This window comes from Phalangium opilio, unplaced genomic scaffold (genome assembly GCF_054372755.1).
Source record: "Phalangium opilio isolate 3A_F unplaced genomic scaffold, DU_Popi_V2 ptg000093l_1, whole genome shotgun sequence".
In the NCBI taxonomy this organism is placed as follows: domain Eukaryota; kingdom Metazoa; phylum Arthropoda; class Arachnida; order Opiliones; family Phalangiidae; genus Phalangium; species Phalangium opilio.
This window is the reverse complement of record NW_028324198.1, coordinates 5,102,770-5,119,131: the sequence shown is the minus strand read 5'-3', so window position 1 is coordinate 5,119,131 and position 16,362 is coordinate 5,102,770. Positions and strand designations below refer to the sequence as shown.

The following is a 16,362-nucleotide window of genomic DNA, read 5'->3' as shown; positions in this document are numbered from 1 at the left end:
TTGCCCCAAATCAGCGCTCTTCTAGGCTCTGCTTTTTTCTCCGCCATTTTTGCCAATAAAATCTCGTACGGATCGAGCATCTGATAGCCTGGAGCTTAGCGTAAAATGTTTTACGTCGGAAAAAGTTGAGACAATTTCAACTCCTTTTTCTAGTACGTTTACGTCGATGTTTACGTTTCTGTCGAACGTTTACGCTTGTGTGTTCCTCGCTTAATGGATCCATTAGAGATTACAAATTCGACTGAAAATTAAAAACCTAACATAAAACTTGGCTGTACAGTACATGTTAATTCATAACTCTTTACGATGCAGCAGTTTCAAAGCAAAGCTTGGCCTAGTTTTATGTCCTTTTTATTAGAATCTCTTTTTATTTCTTAATTCTGGTATTGTTTGTAACGACAGCGGAAAGAACATTTCTATTTTGAAAAGAAGATATTATTTGAGGCCATGCAACTTGTTGACCGACATCATTTTAAAGTGTATTTCTACAACCCTATTTTGGTTCTAATTGTGTTCGGCCGCCAGTCCTTTTGTGGAGTAATTCTTGTGAATTACAGTCCAACAAATGGTCCATTTCGGCCGACTGTCCTATTGATTGCCAATTATTTCTTTCTCTGCAGTAAAACTGGGTCGAATCGATTTGTCCGGGTTTCAGGGTAACTAAAGAATAAACAGAGATTGTTTAGGAAAAAATTAAAAATCATGCAATTTAACGTAGAGTCCATTTGTATCGATTCCGATTGTTTCTCTAATGGAACCAACACACCATTAGCGAGATTCTAAATCGTGGGGAAATTACTAGCGCAATACTTCATGTACGTCAATAAACATGTTGTTAAAGAACGCTATCATTGCGAACAAAAACACCGCTCTACTTCGAAAGGTGGATTGCATTAGAAAAGGTAGTTCTCCATTTGCCTCTTTCTAGGCTTTGAAATGTTTCGGAAATCGTTTTGAATTTCCTTTTTATAAAGAACGAGGAAAGTCGTTGCTGATTTCCCTACGACTCAAATATGTCCATGAGGGTCGTGATATTAAGAGTAAGTATTAATTATGCGTTAATGCACCTGTATCTTACTTTGAAGCGCCTCGGTATGCTCTTTTTTGTCACATAATTTGAAAGTGAAACTAAACGGAATTTATACCGTTGAGGGAACAATAGACATGACGCAGCATGCTTTATATATAAATCACATACCAAATATTTCTCCACAAGTGTGAGAATAGACAAATTGTACACATTGTGTTAAAGACCAAGTCTAATGAACCCGGAACACGAAAAAATGGTCTCGCTGATTTGGCGCGGGACCATTGGGTCTCGTGATTGTTTGGTCTCGGGACTTTTTGATGTCGGTACTATTGGTCTCGTAATTTTATGGTCTCGTAATTTTACGGTCTCGGTACTATTTGGTATCGTGATTATTTGGTCTTGATAGGGTTTGGTCTCGTGATTATTCGGTTACCTAATTAGTTACCACCATTTCCAAAATATTCTCTTATTATTTAGCTGCCACCTTTCACAAAATATTCTCCTATTAATTATCTGCCACCTTTTGCAAAATATTCTCCTATTAATTAGCTGCCACCTTTTCCAAAATATTGTCCTATTAATTAGGTGCCACTTTTTCCAAAATATTCTCCAATTAATTAGCTGCCACCTTTTCTAAAATATTTCTATTATTCCTTATAAATTGTTCGTGTTAAGAGGGGGGTTTTGAATCTATATCAACATAAATCAAAGTCCTGACTGACTGATTGACTGATAATCAACGCCCAGCCCAAACCGCTTGCCCTAGAAGGGTCAAAATTGCAGGAACGTTACTCATATGTAGTAGGCGCGTACTAAGAAAGTTTTTTCCAATCCGCCACCATTTTAAAACATGGCGACCACAAATGTAAAAAAACTTCTCTATGCAACAAAGTCCGCGTGTTTGAAGCAAATTCAAAAATATTTAGTACCTTTAGAATGGTATTTTAGGTTCGACTTGTTGCCATCTTTTTAAATGACGGCCACAAACTTAAAAACCCTTCTTTATGGAATTATGTCCGCATGGAATATAATAAAAAATATCCCGACGGGCAACGCCGAGTTCCTTTGCTCCTAGGTTGGTACAAAAATTTTAGTCATCAGTAAAATCTACCCATTCTTTATATCGTTTTGATGGAAGTTCTTATTACACGCGAGCGACGCCGCGGGCAACAGCTAGTACTCATATAAATAATCTTCTTACCTCCAAACAAGGTTGGGTTAGGTTTGGTTAGTTTAGGTTCGGTTTGGTTATATTAGATTTGGTAAGGCAAGGTTTTGTTTCGTTTGGTTCGGTTAAATTTGGCTGGTTAAAAACATACTGAAGGGATATTTTTTTTAAACGAGACTGTCGTGTCCAGAGACCAATTTGTCCCGAGACCTAATTATTCTTGGACCAATTTGTCTCGAGACGCAATTGTTCCGGGACCCATTTGCCCCAAGACCCAATTGTCTCGAGACCTAATTGTCCTGAGATCAATTTGTCCCTAGACCAAATCGGCGAGACCAAATTGTTGTGTACCGTAATGAACCTATATAGCGAGCTGATTTCTTGAAATTGGACAATATCACGTAGTTAACGCTTCAATAATAAGAATGCGCTCCTATTACTACTCGAGGCGATATCATCACTATCTTATCGAGTTGAAAAATGAAATGTAAAATATTATTTCAGAAAGATTATGACGTTGAGAAGAAAGTTTTTGACATTGGAAAATTTCACCCAGGGGATAGGCTCTCTTTGGAATTTCTATATTATCCTAATGGCAGGTAAAATTTGAAAATGTTACCAGATTACTTTAGCATAAGATAACCGTTGAATATTGGTAGACTGAACGTAACGTACATTCCCAGTGATGATATTTTTAAGACGGTAAGTTTGGTTTTCGGATTGAAAAGTATGAGGAAATATTTCGATTACATTAAATTTGATTTAGGATGGAGACGTTTATCTTAGAGGGTCAACAGTTAACTCTAAAACTCTGGCGTCCTTATGGAGGCATAATCGAACTTTTACCTACCCGAAGTGGTTCTACGAGTCGAACATGCTGTCTTATTTCCAAGAAGCCGATTACCAAATATCACTTAGTGGAATCTTTGAGGTCTTTTGTCCGGAGGTGTGTACATATTTTCATCATTAGGAGAATTTATCTAGTAAGAACTCTGTCTCTCGAAGGTGTGGACGATTATCGTTCTTTTTCTCTTCGTGTTCAATTTCATGGCGATTGCGACCCGTTTCGTGCCGAGATTAAGCAGGCCTCTTGTTTTGCTCTCTGACTATTTCCGGAACAGATGCGAAGCTGCCAAGAAGGCTATCTTGGCAACCTACTTCGTCGGCGGTATCATTTTGGTGGAAGTCTTCAAAGCCCACTTGTCGACCAAATTGACAGTGGACATTGATCGCAACATAAATAACTTGGACGATATATTTAAATACCCAGGCATACGGATTGTTATTAATCCCAGCACGCTGCAGGATATGCGGGTATGAATCTTTGTTTCGGAACAAGAAGTTACATTCGAGGATACCAAGGTAGACAATGTATCAGAATCAGTGATATATAACCTAGAAATCCTTGATTTTGCTCCTTGTTTTAAACTATTGCCATTCTATATCGTCTTTAAGAGAATGTATATGTTGAAACAATAAAACCTTATAAATTTATATTGGTTGGAGATTGGATTAGCATGGACTCATGGACATATTACCGACACTAAGATTCTCGATAGCTATGATCCCGACACCAAAATCCCATGGAAAAAGATCACAACAGATTATAAATCTCGACTGCGAAAAGTCTCGACATTTAGAAACAATTTTAAAAACGCAAAGACTTTAGCAAGTACACATTAAAATTTGATTACGCAAGTGTTAAAATGTTCTTTAGTTGCTGTAAAATGAAAAGGTTTTTCTAGTTATTTCAGTCTCTTTTTCACATATATTAAGGTAGAAAATGAAGGTCCTTATTTTCAAGTTCGTAAAACTGGTATTTATTTTCTCTATAAATAGAGGATCCGAAAAGACGTTGTGTTAGAATACGAAAGAAGATTCAGAAAATTCAAACGAAGAAAGGGTGACGACGACGACGTATTCAATCGAGGGAAAGCCGTCTTCATTGCCACTCTTACTCATCTGGAATATTTTTGCCTTCACGCCTACGAAGCGGAAAAAGCTTTACACTACGGCATAAATCCTTTCCTCTCGGTCGCCGCCGCTTACCACTTGTCCAAGGCGGCTTCGACTATAGTGAAAGACGTCGTCAATATAAGGTAATAGGGCCTAGTCTTTTTTGAACGGCCAAAATAGTTAGATGACACCCTCTTTCTCGACAGACTAATGAACTTTTGGGAAACTGGACATCAAATGAGAGCCAACTACCTATTGAACGAGCACGCTTGTTCAAAATACCTCAAGACAAAGCGAAGCTCGGAATTTGCGAAGATATCTCTCAGTGATGTTGGCGCTATATTTCTCGTGTACATCTCTTCAGTGACGATGTCCCTTTTCTTAATGCTTGGCCAGTTACGACACGTTTTCAACAACAGAGATGTGAAACGAAGACTTCAAGCTCTTGAACTGCGGACATACAGCATGCGCTGAAATTTATTAAAACCACTCTTGTCATACTTCAAATGAACAAAACTTTAAAATAATGTGTTAAAATTTAAAAATAATTTATATCAAAAAGTGTTTAAGTCACTTTAAAATGGTTCAATTTTACGTCAAACATGGCAAAAGGGTTTCAAATTGAAGATATAAAATATATTCACTCATTTCTATTTATATGTAAAACATGTTTTAATTGATAAAGAATATTAATGAAATATTTCTGTTTGTGTATAATATATAAAACATGTTTCCATTTATGTTTAGTATTTGAAACATGTTTTCGTTTTTGTAGAATATTTTAAACATGTTTATATTTGGGTAGAATATTAAAAACATATTTGTATTTGTGTAGAATTTTTAAAACATATTTATATTTGTGCAAAATATTAACTCATGTTTAACTTTATGCTGACTATATAAAACTTATTTGTGTAGAATATTTAAAACATGTTTCTCTTTATGTAAAATAATTTAAACATGTTTCTAGTTATAAACGTTACCCTAATCTTATAAGAAGTTTGCGTAACGAAAATAGAGCATTTTGACTAAATATTGCCTAGTGTCGTCGGCGATAATTGTTTGTTTTCGGCCAATTGGCTGAATTCCTTGCTATTAGATGCAAGTGAAATATCACGTAAAATGTTTGGTCTTACCCCTCCATAGTTACTAATACACAGCTTTGCAAGCTGATGAATATCTTTAAGGTAGAATTGAGAGCTCTATTTCACAAGTTCATTGTTAATGTCTCTGTGTAAGTTACTTTAGTGCATCGCGACAATTTGGTCGATTCTGGGTTATATCAAAATACAATTTCTAAAAACGTCGCGTCCTCAAGCAAGATTTACTAGAACAAAGGAGTTCTTTAAAAATTAACGTAATAAAGTTAATAGTTGGATATAATTATCGGGACAAATAATAAAACCATTGTTTCACAATATTAAAGATAATGCATAGTATGTTCTAGAGTCCATTTCTTTCAATCCCTATTGTTTTTCTAATGGAAGCATTAGAGTTGCACAAAATCGACTAAAAATTAAAAACTTCATATAAACCTTGACTGTACAGTACATGTTATCATCTTACGGTGTAGCAGTTATGAAGTAAAGCGACTTAACCTTTATTTAAGAATCTCAATTCTTTATGTACGTATACCTTCCTTTTCCATTTCGCTATAATTTAAATACTACCTAAAACCCAAATTTAAAGTCTCTATCTCTTCTACAATTTCTTCTTGGAATATTGATGATCTGTTAGTTCAGTACATGTTATCTCATAACTCTGTACGGTGTAGCAGTTCAAAAGTAAAGCGTGTTATCGTTTCTTGTTAGAATAATCACTTCTTTCCGTTTTCCAATTCTCTTTAAATTAAATACGACTTAAAACCCAAATTTAAAGTCGCTATCGCTTCTAGAATTTCATCTTGGAATTTTGATGATCTGTGAGAGGAAAAAATAAGGTCACATTTCGCTAATCATAATAGGTTCAAATTCGTAATGTTAAGGGTCATTGTGAAAGAAAACGCTTCTATTTCGAAAAGTGGATTATATAAAAAAGTACCCCTATAAAGCATGAGTCCCAATAACAATCGTGATTGTCTACCCGGACGGGCTAGAGACGAATAATTTTGAAGTTTATTCGAGGCGAAATCATCTTTTTGTCCGACACCGTTTTTCACATTATTTCTGCATACTAATTTTGGCATGGGCGATCGATCCACAATTCTTTTGTTGCCCATAATTTATAGATTACAGTCCAACAAATGGCCGTTTATAGCCAGCCTCCTTCCACCACATTTTTCTAGTTTTTCCAGTAATCTTGAGTGTGGAACGTTGTCAAAGGCTTTTTCTAGGTCTAGAAGTAGACCTTAGCAATATTTGCTCTTATCTAATGCGTCCAAAATAATCTTATAGACATTAGCGATGGCCAGTTTCGTAACACGATTTTCTCGAAAGCCAAACTGGCGATCTGAGAGGATGTTATACTTTTTTTTAACATTTGATTTTCGCATTTGTCAAAGACTTTAGCTATACTTGAAAGCACTGAGATTGGTCTCTAATTATTCGGGTCAGACGGGTCCCCTTTCTTATGGATTGGCTTTATTGATGCCATTTTTAAATTATCCGGATATATGCCGGTCAGAAGCAATAAATTGATAAGGAAGAGGAGTGGGGTGATAATAATATCCAGTATATGACGTAGGGGTCTGGGGTGTATTTCGTCTACTCCTGGACTTGAGGACACTGGCAGGGATAAAACTATATTTCTTAGTTCTGGTTCAGTCACTTCGAACAGTGCACATATTAATTTCTATATCAATTGGGGTGTCTAGTCTGAGAAGAATCTATAATGCTAGTAAAATGATCATTTAATTGTTTTGGGGTGATACTATCCGGGATCAGTTTTTGTTTCTGTTTCCTATTTGTTACTTGATTAATTATCCTCCACTTGGCCTTAACGTTTGTGGCGTCGGCAAATGTTTTACTTATATATGAGCAGCGGGCATTTCTAGTTTGATGATTGTTACAATAATTCCGATATGTAGTGTAATTTTTTATATTTTGGGTCGTTGGGTATCGTTTTGAGGTTTTGTGCAATTTTCGCTTTACTTTTTAATTAGTTTTAGGTTATTAGTCATTCAGGATTCTGAACTAAGTGTCATAGTCTTCATAGGAAAACTAGAATTATATGAGTCAGTCAAAGTGACCTTAAAGAGGTCATACGCCTTGTTTGCATTGTTACAGTCGTACAAGTAATTCTACAGGGCCGGTAGGCCCTTGTAGATATGACTTGATACCCGTTTGTAATGCTAAACGAAAAAATCACCTTTTTAGGGTTAGCGTCCCATAGAAAAAGCATTACATTTTACCCGGTTTTTTAGGGAAATTGTCATAGGCGATACGCAAAAACTACAGCGAAGTTAGTTTTCGGAATACTTTCAAATTAACAAGAATTTACTAAATGAGAAACTTACCTGTTTAGTTTTTAATTAAATGAAGCCTAATTTTTGTAATTTAACTAATTAATTATGCCTTGAATTCCCTATTTCATAGCAGACGACAGAAAGAAAGATTATCTCATAGCAGACGACAGTAAGAAAGATTATTTCATAGCATACCACAGTAAGGCATTGCTAAATTAGCGATGCCTTACTGTCGTCGACGCTAATTCATTTTTTCATATTTTATCCGAGCTTGAACACCATTATTTGGATTTTATAATGAAGTATAACGCCCTTAATAACCACTACTTTGTTATCAGGTCCAATTTTCGTCTAAAAAGTAATTCAGGTAAATAATTACAGTTAATAGAGGTTTTAATATCGTTTGAAGTAATTTTCCGACGTTCGTTTTGGCCAAGGCTTAAGTTGAATTTTGGTGAGTCTGTGTAATATACTCTTTATAGCGTCTTTCGTCCTTTAAGATTATAAAAAAGCTGATTTCCAGCTCCGTTTTGGAATTTGATATAGTCTGCTTCGTTTCATGCTAGAAACATATCGTAAGTTCCTAACCCAAGGTTTTACACTTTAAAATACTACTTGAAAGATGACAAAAAGTGTTTTCGCTTGGCAGTTAAGATAGTGGTGTTTACGTAAGCGCAGTTAATTCAACACTTCCACATGAGGTATACAGGGTTTCACTATATTTTAATTATAAATTAATTTTATTTTGGCTATTCTCAGTGAGCATTCACATGTTAGAACGCAATTTGGATTTTTGTGGTCTCCCAAGTCTCCAAAACTGTAAGTTGAACATTTTAGGGAAAATTTTTATAATAATCAAGAATATTTATAGATCATCAAGGGTATTATAAAAAAACGTCTTGGTTTGGACCAAGGCCGAAAAAAACAAACGATATGTGTGAGGTTTATCGTTTGACTGAAGTTTCAGATATTGCGATTTTTTTTAAATTATTTTTATTCCTTTAATCCTTAATTTAATATTTAATTCAATGAACTGATTTTACTGTTAATCGATCTATTCCCTCTAAATTAATTTAAAAAATTACATATCTACGCTTTTCTTCCAAGTTTTTTCCGTGCAATTTAATTTTTTGCCGCTTACATTTTACACCAACATCTCCGTATATTTCAAGGGCAAATTTCCTATGTTTCCTTAATTTACCATTTTTTAGTGATCACCCTTAACAACGCTAGTTTGGCTGGGTTCTCTTTAAAAAGGAGAGACTTTCTCCAGAAGGATAATTGAGACATCAGTCAAGTTACTGACGAATCTGTCACGCTTGGTGATTGTTGTATCACTAACCTCGTACCAGCTGTTATCTTTTCGAATAAAATTCAGATAGTGACCTTGGTTTAAAGATGAACCTTTATGAATGATCACGCCCCTAGTTTTGTAAACGCTTTGGTTTAAAACCACTTTCTGATTTTCGAATCAAGATATTTTGGTTAAAATCTTAATAGGGTGACCATTTACTACAGTATCTCTTGGAAACCACAGAAATACGTACTTACTGGCAGAAATCAATATATCACGTTCATTAATTTCTCTGTGTTTACAAGTTCCGCATGCCATCATTGCTGGTCTCATCCTTTCGATTAATAGTTTCCAATCAATTTTAGCGAGGTTTGGCAAAGGAAGAGTGAAGATGCAGCTTTGGATAATGTTTCCAGAACTTTTTTCAAGGTGACAGTTCGGGCATTTGGTAACGTTTTGCGACTTTGTCCATAATAGTTCTTGAAGAGCGTCAGAGTCACAAGTTTCCATTTCTCCGCAAAGTTTTGGCAAGAGAACCCATAAGAATTCACTAGCATCTTGTTGTTGTTTGTGGGTAAAAGGCAGACCAACAGCCGTTCGCAAATTGAAACCATCGTCGCCAGAACTCGAATTTGAATTTTCAACATGCTCAATAGTGTTACGAAGGCAAGTCAAAATAGGCTTATCGCTCAATGATCCTTTATGCCCTTTAACCATGTTTCTTAATTCCGGAATCAGTAAGAGCAATTGCAAAACGCTATTTGCGTAGCACGTTACTCCATCTCTATTTTCAAATCCTTTCAAGGGAAAAATGTCTACACTTTGAAGACCTAGTCTAATCTTTTTATTTGGTCTTTCTTTTGCCGTTTCATCAGATCGCTCTCCTTCACCTTCTAAAATATTCTTCGACGTTGGCCTTTTTGTACCTCTCTTTGCTTCCGACCCCACTATTTCTATAAGTGGAAGATCAGGTCTGTGTTTTTGACGCAGCCTGTTATACTCCGCAATGGCTCGTCCATCTGCCATAATTTTATTCGGGTCTAACTGCAAGAGATGGAGACCGGCCAAGGAAGTCACTCGCGATAGAGCAACGTATGCCATGCCGGTTCCAAATAAACTTGATCCCAAATCCATAATTGCGCATTTTAAACTCATTCCCTGGCTTTTGTGTATAGTAATGGCGTATGCCAAGATTATGGGGAATTGCGTTCGTTTCACGTATACATTGGTCATTAGCAAGAACTTGACGCTCATTTTCTCGACTACAAAGTCGGGCTTATTGTTCTCGTCGTTTGGTTCCCGATCTACTCTGATCCGAATACCAATGATGTTTCCACGGTCGTTCTTTTGGAATCCCGTTATAACGGCCATGGTGCCGTTAATAACACCTTCTTCGAAATTGATGTTTCTCCTAACCATTACTCGAGATCCAACGCATAGATACAGCTTGCTCTCAAGACCTCCGGTTTTAGACGGCTCATTGTCTAACATTTTGAGTCTCCTGACAATGTTTTTGGTAATTTTTTTGTCGTAATCAACGAGTTTGTCTTCGCATTCAACGCATTCAACTTTCTGTCGGCTTTCTTCGAGCATTTTTATGTTGAATTTATCGCACATGGCCAATTTCGGCATCAAACAGATGGGATGAAATCCTTCTTTAACCAGCTTAAAGTAAAGATTCATAGCCACCTCAATTTTGTTCCCTCCCGGAACTAGTCTACTTTCTAAGGTTGAAACGTCATCTTTTGTAACAGTTCCAATTCTAATTCGGTTAAGTGGGTCGCCATAAACTCTGTCGCCGGCCTGTCGTACGTTTTGCGTTAGTTCATCGTATTGGAAATACTTCCAAAGATCAGTGCCACCAATGCTATTAAATCTTAGTCTCGATTCCTGGGAAGTGACTTTTAAAAACGCGGGATTACCCTGTACAGGCGGCAATTGGAAGAAATCTCCAAAAACGAGAATGCAAACGACACCGCCGAAAGGCTTGTTCATTTCCCAAAATTCATTTAGCCTCAAATGAACGTAAGTTAGTAAGACCGAAGACACCATAGAGATCTCATCGACTATCAAGAGTTTCAAATTTCCCAGAGTTTGTTTCATAATGGAAATATTTTCGGAATTGAGGGAATGGTATTCCGCGGTACGCCCATGTTCTACTGGCAACATAAGTAATCTATGCAATGTTACGCCGTTGACATTTAGAGCAGCCAAGCCCGTGGGAGCGGCGATCGCGACGCTACCGGCATTTTTAAAGTGGTGTCTAACGGTGTTGGCGATAGTGGCAATAAGAAAGGACTTTCCAGTGCCACCCGGACCAGACACAAAATGGCAAAAATTTTCATTTTGCCCTCCTCCCTCTTGAGTGAAGTGATCCATGACTTTGTCGTACACCCTTTTTTGATCAGTGTTGAGTAGCGCAACTTGGTCTAGTGTCATGCCCTCGAAATCAATTTCCATAGCGGCTTCGACATCGTGCATCGCATTTTCCGTTTCAACGACGATTTCTTTCCCTTGAAGGGCATTTTCATCGTCATAGCTTTCTGTATCCGAAAGAGCTGAAGTCTCTTTAGCTTTTTCGGAGGCTTTGCGCTTCTTTTCAACTTCTTTGGAAACCGAAAATTTCTCATGGTATTCTCTCATGGGTTTTAGCGTCGATAATGAGCTTTTGAAAGCTTCAGCGAAGGTTGCAAATTCGCCCAATAATTCAGTTTCGTTTCGCCATGGTTTGAACAGAATAAGTAGAGAGTGGCAGTACTTTTCTGGTTCCTCTATTGGGTCGTGAACGTAATGTTCTATTATGTAGGGCTTAATCCTCTTTCTCATCAAACCGAGATTATTTTTCAACTCGATTACATTTTCAGATTTTTTCGCTGCCTCCGAGTACTTGACGTAATCGTAAAATCGGCCGAACTCGCGCAAGCTTAAATCTTCCAAGCTATCGGGTCTGTTGGGATACTTATCGTCCACAAAACCTTTTTGGCAAATGTCTTAGCTTTCAGGATCAATTTCCCTCAAGCGCGCAAGATCCTTGTAACATTTCAAAACTTTGGATCGGTTTTCTTTCACGTTAGTGTTAATAAACTTGGTGCTGTCAGACTTTTGAAACAATTTCTGACCCAACATCATGTCCAAGGCTTCGTACATACCGACCGATTTATTTGTGAAAGATTTCAGTCCATAAGCGAACAGTCTTTTAGACAAGCTTTCGTGTGCCAACTCTGCGAAACACTGATCCATTTCAGCCCGATCTCCCTTTGTCACGTACGACGTGACGTATATCGCCACTTGTTCCGAGGAATCGGCGACAAACTGCAAATCCATATTGGCTTTCAATGCCAAAAGTAATGCCGGATTGTAGTCATTGATAAAAACTTCGCTCTCATTTCTGGGCAAATCATACAGGCGTTTTTGGCTTCGTTTCATTTTACGATGACGCGTAACTGATTCAGCAGAGTTCAATGTCGCAACGTTTGTTACGTTTCGAGGAAAACCGTAACGACACACTTTGAGCTCCTTATTTCCTCTCTTAACCTTTCGGTAGCAACTGCTGCAACATTTATGTGTTTGAAATTTTTTTACTAGCCGGTAAAGTTCTGGACTTTCAGCAGCTTTTGGGATTGAACACGTGACATACTTCTGCACGTATTCTAAAATAGCTATTGCCGAAGAGGAACCAATCACGGGAGCTTCCTCGGCCCACAACAAGCAATGGTAATGGGCTAAGCCGCGAGACTGGTACTCGACGCGCACAAAATGATGCGCTATCGGTCCAAGAACCGGATTCTCTTTACAAAGCACAAAGTTGCTTAGGAGAGACCTCACTTTGTTGTGAAAATGTAAACTAACGCTAAGAGGATCTAAATTTAATAGTTCAGCCACCGACATAGATTCGATCCCTGGCACGTCAGCATTCACTCGTCGTAGGTGGTCGTGAAGTTCAATGTCATCGTATTCGGCCGGATTAAAAGTTAAAAGCCAAGTAGGGGGGCCAAACTCCCTAATCATGGCCAAAACACATTTGAGAACTTAATACCAATAATCCTTGGTTCCTCGAATGTGGGCCATGAAAGTCGCTAAATTACTCTCGAGCTCCGAATCTCGAGAATCAACTTGATTCACGAAATCATTGACCGATACGTTCATGGGTTTTTTCACGCGTAGAACGTAATTCAAACTACTGTTAATGGATTTCATTTCGGCCTCTTGGTATAAATGGAACATGAACGCATAATCACGTCTAAACATTGGATTCGCGTTCAAAAGACGAGAAAGTCGGTATTCAGTTTCCGTCATTTTCCCAAACGGTCTTTCGTCGTGCTTGCCATAGCGAGCCATTGGGAACAAGTGCACGAATGACATGTATTCTAGATTTTTGTCCCAATTACTGATAGGCTCGGCTTCGACACGCTTCATTTGGTAAGAAGCCAACAAATCTTTTGACGGCTGAACATTCACCGGGTGAATTGTATAGTGATCGTACAGCTCATTCACTTCATCTTTTGAGAGTTTTCACAACAGTGCCTCGGGTTGAGTTAAAATTTTATAACGGTCGTCTGGCGAAAGATTTGATTCGAGCACACCATCATTGATAACATCGGTATCGATTTGGTGCGATTCCGCTTGCGGATTTTTTGCAAATGTACTGAAGCCGTTTGTATTGACCTCGTCGCGGTTGTTTAACAGCGCCAGAGGATCCGTTTTCGCCAATAATTCATCGGGAGTTAATGAATTTTCGTCTTCAATAGTTCCGTTAATCTCTTCGGTGCCATAAATGTAATCCTCATTGATAAGAGTAATATCAATGTCTTTGTACAATGGATTAATTTTTTTCAGTTTAGCGACGGCCTTTTTCAAAGCATCAAGGCGAACAATTTTTTGCCAAATCTTTTTGTCACTAGTGGGCAAACCATTAACCAAGACGTGCAATTCTTGATCTTTAGGCAGTGCTGCTGGTATCATATCCAAATTTTTTTGGACTGGAATTGGCAAATATATGATTCTACCTTTCAAAGCTTTCACCGCGCCAAACTGCATGTTGGAATTAGTTTTAGTACCTAACCGGACAACAGTGTGAAATGCCTTCACAAGCTGAATTAAGGCCTTTTCAAACATGTTCAAACTCGTGACCTCGGTCGGAGGAACGTCAACCCCCAAGCCGTTGAGGAAACATCTAATTGGAACCTTTCCCTTTTGCAACTCTTTAGAACAATAAGGGCATAAAAGCATGTCCATTTCTCTGAACTCTGGATTTTTCAACAGTAAACCAGCTCTTAAAATGAGAAAGGCGTGGTTGTCAAAAACTGAAGTGCATGCTAGTTTTTCCACGGTCCTCAAATCAGAATTTTTCAATAATCTAGCGCAACAATCGCAAGATGCGTCGTGAAATTCATTCGTATCACGCTCAGCTCTAGCAAATTGTTTAGCGTAGAAAGCCAAGATTTCACCCTCATCGAGACAAGGCCTTATATCGTTCTCACCGCCTTTCGTCGCCTCGTTTTCGGCATTTGACATTTTTAATCCACGTGCCTCCACAACTTTACTAATTTTGGGTATAACATTTTGAAGAGATTCGTAATCACCATGCTCAATCTCATCGGTCAATGTTGAAAAAGCGTTAAGCAACGCTTTAACGGAGTAGATTTTACTCAAAATAGTTCTAATTGTAGTGTAATGTGGAGCCAGTTCTCTGAAGGCTCTCAAGTAACTCTCGCATTCCTCGCTTTCAGAGCAATAAGAGAAATGACCAAGGTACGGCAAAACTTTAACTTCAAAATCTGAATCGTCCAATGGCAATTTGACAATGGATTTCTGGCAAAACTTATTTTTGTAGGAGCAAATGTCAAAATCAGAGCCAAAAAGTTTATTTAGGTCGCTATCACTGGCCTTTGCCGTCTGGTTAATGAAAGCTATGACTTTAAAAATAGCCCGCTCTCTAACGTTGCAAATGTCGCTGCATTCCCAATACGAAGCTTTTTCTTTGGTTTCAATAAACCCAGATTCGTTAATTACGATATTCGCTTTGGGATTTTTTTCCTCTGACACGTTTTCTACTGCATTGAATAGATTCGTGACAACCCCTAAATCATTAACTTGCAAGCAGCGTTCAATGCCTTTGTTCAGTCTTTTCTGGTCAATAAAATTACCACTTTCATCAACCCATAATTCATTAACCTTTTCGCCGATACGAGAGCTTTCTCTTAACACTTTTATTAATAGACCATTTTCGTCGAACTGCAAAATTTTTTCAAAACGCGTTTCGTGGTCCTCGTTTTTTAAAATTCTGCCATCATTCCCCAAAGTAAAATATGTTGTCTGGTGATAAAAAGCTTCTTCCAGACTACTGTGAAGCCTTTTTCCTCCAATGACTTTGATAAAATTGTCACTATCCACCAATCCAATTTCTTGCACTTTCTTCGCGAAACTTTTGAAATCTTCAATAAGTAACGAGCGCCTTGCATGGTAGGCCGAATATATTCGCCTTTTTAAATAGAATGTTTTTCCAGATAGCAACTGGCATAGGAGTTTGTGGGATGCAAATTTGGAACTTTGCTTTTTACGTGAATTAGCAAAAGTTCTTTTCGTCATTAAACGGTCCGTAAGTCGCGTCACCAAAAACCGCTTGAAACTTTCGGAAATCATTTTTTTATTTTTTGTTTTAAAAATTCCTTTGTTAAAGGAGTTTTTTTTAAGATAATTCTTAGTCGGGTTCGCACCAACTTTTATTTGTCGAGAAGCGCCACCTATTTTAGGGGCCTGCAAAACCTTTTGAGTTTTTATTGAACTTGTCAATAAAGACTTGCGATTGAGTCCATCACTCGATTTCTTCTGAAAGAGCTGTTTTTTTTATATAGTACCTTTTGCACTTTGATTTGTTTTTGTTCGCTAAAGTCTTAGTTTTAGCTATCAACGCTCTTTGACTTTGTTTTTCAAACGATTCTTGTCCCTTCTAACTTTTTCTCGAGAAACCATTTTGAGTTCTTAAATTTAGCACACAAAGATGTGTTTCGTTGCCAAGTCACTGAAGGTTTTCTCAGTGCGCCACAATAGGTCTATTACCAAGTCACTGAAGGTTTTCTCAGTGCGCCACAATAGGTCTACTAAGAAGTCACTGAAGGTTTTCTCAGTGCGCCACAATAGGTCTATTACCAAGTCACTGAAGGTTTTCTCAGTGCGCCACAATAGGTCTATTACCAAGTCACTGAAGGTTTTCTCAGTGCGCCACAATAGGTCTATTACCAAGTCACTGAAGGTTTTCTCAGTGCGCCACAATAGGTCTATTACCAAGTCACTGAAGGTTTTCTCAGTGCGCCACAATAGGTCTATTACCAAGTCACTGAAGGTTTTCTCAGTGCGCCACAATAGGTCTATTACCAAGTCACTGAAGGTTTTCTCAGTGCGCCACAATAGGTCTATTACCAAGTCACTGAAGGTTTTCTCAGTGCGCCACAATAGGTCTATTACCAAGTCACTGAAGGTTTTCTCAGTGCGCCACAATAGGTCTATTACCA

The 16,362-nt window shown here is 37.8% G+C and overlaps 1 protein-coding gene and 1 long non-coding RNA gene across 2 annotated transcripts; both read left to right on the top strand.

Moving 5' to 3' along the window:
* The first annotated feature begins 3,506 nt into the window (after nucleotides 1-3,506).
* Nucleotides 3,507-4,628, top strand: LOC149640721 (uncharacterized). The gene is made up of 3 exons (XM_089850696.1): nucleotides 3,507-3,512; nucleotides 4,038-4,297; nucleotides 4,361-4,628. The coding sequence occupies exons 1-3, from the start codon at nucleotides 3,507-3,509 to the stop codon at nucleotides 4,626-4,628; spliced, it is 534 nt and encodes a 177-aa protein (XP_089706822.1).
* Nucleotides 4,629-7,850: 3,222 nt separating this feature from the next.
* LOC149640720 (uncharacterized) lies at nucleotides 7,851-8,339 on the top strand. The gene is made up of 4 exons (XR_016372222.1): nucleotides 7,851-8,011; nucleotides 8,081-8,132; nucleotides 8,207-8,258; nucleotides 8,317-8,339. It is a non-coding gene; the product is annotated as an uncharacterized LOC149640720 (long non-coding RNA).
* The last annotated feature ends 8,023 nt before the right edge of the window (nucleotides 8,340-16,362 follow it).